The sequence below is a fragment of the Monopterus albus genome, unplaced genomic scaffold (assembly GCF_001952655.1).
Source record: "Monopterus albus unplaced genomic scaffold, M_albus_1.0 scaffold511.1, whole genome shotgun sequence".
Taxonomy (NCBI): domain Eukaryota; kingdom Metazoa; phylum Chordata; class Actinopteri; order Synbranchiformes; family Synbranchidae; genus Monopterus; species Monopterus albus.
The window spans coordinates 60631-66146 of record NW_018128391.1 but is presented as its reverse complement, the minus strand read 5'-3'; the positions used below and the strand labels follow the sequence as shown (position 1 = coordinate 66146).

At 42.3% G+C, this 5516-nt stretch overlaps 1 protein-coding gene across 2 annotated transcripts; it reads left to right on the top strand.

Annotated features, from left to right (window-relative positions):
- Positions 1-2255: 2255 nt before the first annotated feature.
- Positions 2256-5259, top strand: LOC109952891 (ras-related protein ORAB-1-like). Of its 2 annotated transcripts, XM_020588202.1 has the most exons (6): positions 2256-2977; positions 3973-4045; positions 4156-4251; positions 4400-4495; positions 4571-4702; positions 4900-5259. In XM_020588202.1, exons 1-6 carry the CDS (start codon positions 2964-2966, stop codon positions 5122-5124), a joined length of 636 nt encoding a protein of 211 aa, XP_020443858.1. In that variant the 5' UTR covers positions 2256-2963; the 3' UTR covers positions 5125-5259. The 2 variants fall into 2 exon arrangements, with proteins under 2 accessions (XP_020443858.1, XP_020443857.1); XM_020588201.1 differs by lacking the exon at positions 2256-2977 and having other exon boundaries at positions 3899-4045.
- Positions 5260-5516: the final 257 nt, after the last annotated feature.

Below are 5516 nucleotides of genomic sequence, written 5' to 3'. Positions count from 1 at the left end.
AAACAGTTTGTGGCCATTAGTTGTCAGATACATGTGCACACGGACCACGTGAGTTCTTCCTGATTAATTCTGGCTTCTCTGTTGAGCTGCACAGGTCTACAGCATTGGATCCCTTAAGTAAAGTGGTGCATCATAGAGAGGAGTTACTTTACTTTGTTACTTTATCTTACTGTTACTTTCTGTAAAGTGCCCCAAACTGACAAGTAGCTACTGAGTTTGCCATTAAGAAAATAATGGTGGATTCCCAGTTTTGGCACCAGGTGTGAGGTGCATATGTATATAAATAAGGCTGTCTGATGCAGGGACTGAATTTTCCTTGGGAAAACTAGATGTGGTTAAAATGACCCTGATGCTACTGTGCAGTCATATCTATATAAAGTAATTATATAGAACATCGCAGGCCTGCTCCATAGACATCTCCACTTCCTGTTTGTTTGCTGACTTGTTGCCTTCAGCAGAGAGACATGAGCAGCTGGACAGTCTGTGTGTTGCCTTGTGTTGTCCTAAATCTGAGGTGCAGTGCAGGGCTGTAAGTCCAGTGACGTTCACCGAATATGGATGTAAACATGTGCACATCTGGTGATACTGACATGAAACTCACTCCACTGTGTGACTCCCATTAACCAGAGGAATAGATGTCATCACAGTTCTTTTAGTTATATGCTCACCAACATTAATTCACTAATTCTAATTTTATTAGAATTGTTTAATTCACTTTTAATTTCAGGTTTAGGATTCAGGTCATCTTCTTCTTTTATTTTCCTCAATGTTCCCTGAAGACAGCAGTTAAACATGTTAAGATTTCTAGATTCTTTCATAAACCATTTTGTTCTTATCGATGATTGTGACGTATGAAGACCAGCTTCCACAGAGTAAGAAGATCCAAAGCTTGCATTTCATTTTCAGTGTAAAGGAAATTCTGTATTTCTTTTCTCCATCTATCTGGCTGTAAACTTTAACACAGAATATAATTAGTATTATTTTCTTTCCTTTTGTTTCTCATTTTCCCACCCTTCGTCTTGCTTTCTAACCCTCCCTTTTTGTTCATTTCTTTCTCTTCTCTTTATTTCTTCTCTTTCTCTCGGTCCCTTCCCCCAGTTTTCCCACCTCCACGCTCCACCGCAACCAAGCAACCATCGCAGCCCGCCTCTGCCCCGGCAACAGGCCGTCGTCAGGGCTGCTGACCCCTGACCCCATCACAGCTGCTCAGCCATTGCATATCCCACAATCCCCTGCTCTCAGCTCACTCCCGTGACCAAGGGGTCACACATGGAAAACAGCAGTGAATAAAACTGCATCGCTTTCACTTTATCCTCTGTTTCTTAAGAAGGAGGATGAATGCACACACAAACAGGAGAGGAGAGGAAGTAGGAGAGGAAAAAAAATCTACATGCCAAAGGTGCATTGTAGTGTTTTCTGCCCGAATGCTAAAATGAAAACACACACATATTAAATAAACAAGTGTAGTTTCATTTTGTTTCACTGTTGGGTGACCCTGGAGTTTGTATCACAAGTAGCTGGTTGCCATTAAACTGTTTTCTGTTTACAACTTTGTAGAGCAGGTATGATGAACAGGTGGGTACAACAAAGCCAGAATTCACAGAAACAGATCAAATGTTGATTAGAAGCTTAGAAACGTGCCTGCGTTAGTGTGGCCATTCGACTAATACCTGTTTATAATCAAAATTACACTATCAATACTTTTGGCTTAAAGTTGTCTGACACTAGTTTGGACCAACATTATAATTTTCACTGTGTTTTGTAGATTTTTATTCATGTCACTTTGTTACAGCCCAGCAACACTAAATTGAAAATCAAAGGTAAATGGAAGATTAATGGATAAATATTCTGTTATGTGAGACACTCAGCTGACTGGCTCCAGCTCCCGCCCCTCTCTCTGTTCAGCAGACAGTTACATTAAACAGCTCCATTATTTTATTAAATTGCAGTGATCATATGAACACCAGAATCCAGAAGTCATTAGAGGAATAATCAGCCATTTCCAGTGAGTCTGTACTTAAGTGTTGTTGTGTTTGTGACAGAAAGATTGTATGTGTGTAGGCTGGACTGTGTGAAGGTTTATGTTTGTGTGTGTGTGTGTGTGTGTGTGTGTGTGTGTGTAGAGTATATGTGTGGTGGTGGTTAGCACTGTCACCTCACAGCAAAAAGGTTCTGGGTTTGAGCCTGGGCCAACCCGAGGCCTTTCTGTGTGCTCCGGCTTCCTCCCACAGCCCAAACTTGACTGACGACTCTAAATTGCCCCTAGGAGTGAATGTGAGCATGTGTGAATGTCTGTCCTTAAGTGTCAGCCCGGTGGTAGAATGGTGACTTGTCCAGGGTGGACCCAGTATCAGCTGGGACTAGCTCCAACTCCCCATTATAGAGTTATAAGTAATAAAAAAACTACTGGACAATAACCTGCTCTATTCACACAATGGCTCAATCATTACACAAAGTTCAAACTGACAGGGTAAGGTCCACATAACGTTCAGGCCAGTCGAGTCAGACATGTGCAATCTCACATACACCTCCTCTGGGAGTCTGGGAGTCTGGGAGTGTCCGAGCTGCTGTCAGTCTGCAGTGGTTTCAGTGAAGAGCAGAAGTCGTGTGGCGTCCCAACATTAGTGAGAGATAATAAATATGTCACCAAAATGAAGGCAGAACAGAAATTAGGTGCAGCCTGTGTTTGTGTATGCGCAATTATGTCTTGTGCCGGTTGCTGTCTCCAGTGTAACCTGAGCTGCTCTGTATTAATAAATAATGCACCTGGACCAGTCAGCTCTTGAGGTAGGTAGCACCAGTGTATTCTGTTATTTGCCCTCCAAAGGACAGATACAAACAAACACACACAGGAACAACAGAACAGCACACAACACCACTGGTGATACTCTGACTCTTTCCAGGTTCAGGATTCATTCTCAGGGTTTTAGGATTTTGCTGTGTCACCTGGAGCAACTTTAATCATGAATCCTGAATAGTAAGTTTTTGTCTGTATGCTGTGTTGCTGTGTATGTATTCAGACACATACTGCCAATGACACTGACAGTCTACCAGTGACTGCAGGCACTAAAGGCCTCGTAACGTCCTGGAGCCTTGTGTCTTTGACTCTTTGTTTTCCAACTACTCATTATTGTATGTCAGACCTGTATATACACTGTTCAGGGTTGATGGTGATGTTTTAGTGCTCATACACTAGCTAATCTTGTGTGTAGATGTTTTGGCTCATCCTATATTTGGAAATAAATACACTATGTTGGTTTGCTTATAAATTGTTAAGTAGAAATGGGATGATCTTATAGTTTATGGAGCTGTGAAATGAAGTTCAGAGTTCCAGAAGAGAAAACGCATTTAATTTTCACTTTGGATAATTCACAGCTACTTGCGGTCGGATCACTAGGCCCCTGTGGCTGATGGGTATTGTAGTCCTTAGAGCTTGTTGCTTCCAAACCAACATGACAACTGTGCTCAGTTCTGTTACTTTCAAAAACAGCGCACACATTAGAATAACATCATCTTTATGAAAGTAAAACAAATACAAGATGTTACAAACAATATAAAAATAAACTTATTGGTACATTCTACAATATGGACAATATAAAAGACGGACCAGGAAGCTTGTTTACATCTCCAACACTGGTTTGTGTTTTTACTGTTAAAAAGTCACGAGTTGGCTTTAGAACAAACATGACAACTGCAAATACAGTGTAGTACATGGATCAAACAAGGTGAACATGGGAGCTTCTTGGTAGTCACTTCTTTATTTTTACACATATCTACCATACTAATATATAGTATGTACATATGTACATACACATTGAGAGTCAGATGAGATGTACCAGAGTCAAATTCCTCGTGTGTCCGACACACCTGGCCAAATAAAGCAGATTCTGATTCTGATTCTGATTCTAATAGTATGTGATCAGAAGTGTTTTTACATGTCTGTACATCTATGTGTGTGTGTGTGTCCTCCAGTGACTACCTGTTTAAACTTCTTCTGATTGGTGACTCTGGAGTCGGAAAGTCATGTCTGCTGCTACGCTTTGCGGTAGGATCATAAAACACACACACACACACACACACACACACACACGAACACCATTTATTTTAAACACTTAGCTTCTTGTCGTTGATCGTATGTCCCTCGCTGCTCTCCAGGATGACACCTACACTGAGAGCTACATCTCCACCATCGGAGTTGACTTCAAGATCAGGACCATCGACCTGGACGGGAAGACAGTGAAACTACAGATTGTAAGAGACTGTTTGTCAGAGATAGTCAGTGGGGCGCTAAAAGCTGAAGAACTGGAATATACTTTTCCAAAGTGTCATGTTGGCTCAGTGTGTCTGCAGAGTCTGGACTGACTGGAACTTCATCTTACTCTGTGTGTGTTCTTTTCAGTGGGACACAGCAGGTCAGGAGAGGTTTCGAACCATCACCTCCAGCTATTACAGAGGAGCTCATGGCATCATAATTGTGTATGACGTCACTGAGCAGGTCAGTGTGTGTTTATTTCACATCATCAGTGACATAATAAGAGAGTCTGAACATTAACTTCTCTTCACTCCTCAGGAGTCCTTTAACAATGTGAGGCAGTGGCTGGATGAGATCGATCGCTATGCCTGTGAAAATATCTCCAGGCTGCTGGTGGGAAACAAGTCTGACCTCGTTAGTAAGAAAGTGGTGGACGTTGCCACTGCTCAGGTAACAGGCCCCACACACTGCAGGCTGCTATGCTGCTACCTTCAAATACTATTCAGCAGCTGTGAGGCTGTAGTTCAGCAGAAAACAAAACTGTCAGAGATGGAGAGACTATGTCACTGTTGTGATTTCTTACCAGCATTCAGTCATTGTGTCCACTTCCTGCTTTCTTTTCTCCCACCCCCCTTTTCTCTCTTCAGGACCTGGCCTCGTCTCTTAAAATCCCCTTCCTGGAGACGAGTGCTAAGAGCTCTGACAATGTGGAGAGGGCTTTTCTTACCATGGCCTCTGAGATCCACAAGCGCCTGGCCAGCGATGGAGGGGGCGAGTTGACACAGGTCAAGGCTCAGAATGCCAAGATCAACAGTGCCCCTCTGTGGCTGGGAGGGGACAAACAGACACAGGAGGCCAGTGACTGCTGCTGAAACAACCCACACTGATCTGACAACCATGATTTGACTGTTCAAACGAGAGAGAAACGCACCTGCCTGTCTAGTGTCAGGGATGTGTGACTGTGCTTTTTGGACACACACTATCTAAATTTTGACGTTTGCTGCTGAACTAAAGACAAAAAATAAGACTTTTCAGGGGACAAAACTTTTTAAGACAATTGTTAACTTGACATTTTTGAATAGATTATGTATTTTAAGCAAAGAAAACCAGGACAAATGATAAAGATTTAAAAGTCAGCCAAATGAACCTCCAAGGCAATATAGGTGACAAGATTTGGGAGGAGACCATTCACTGTTTCACTCCCTTTAGTCAAGACAAAAGATGAATAACTGCTTGAAACTGGAAGTGAAAACATCTCACATCC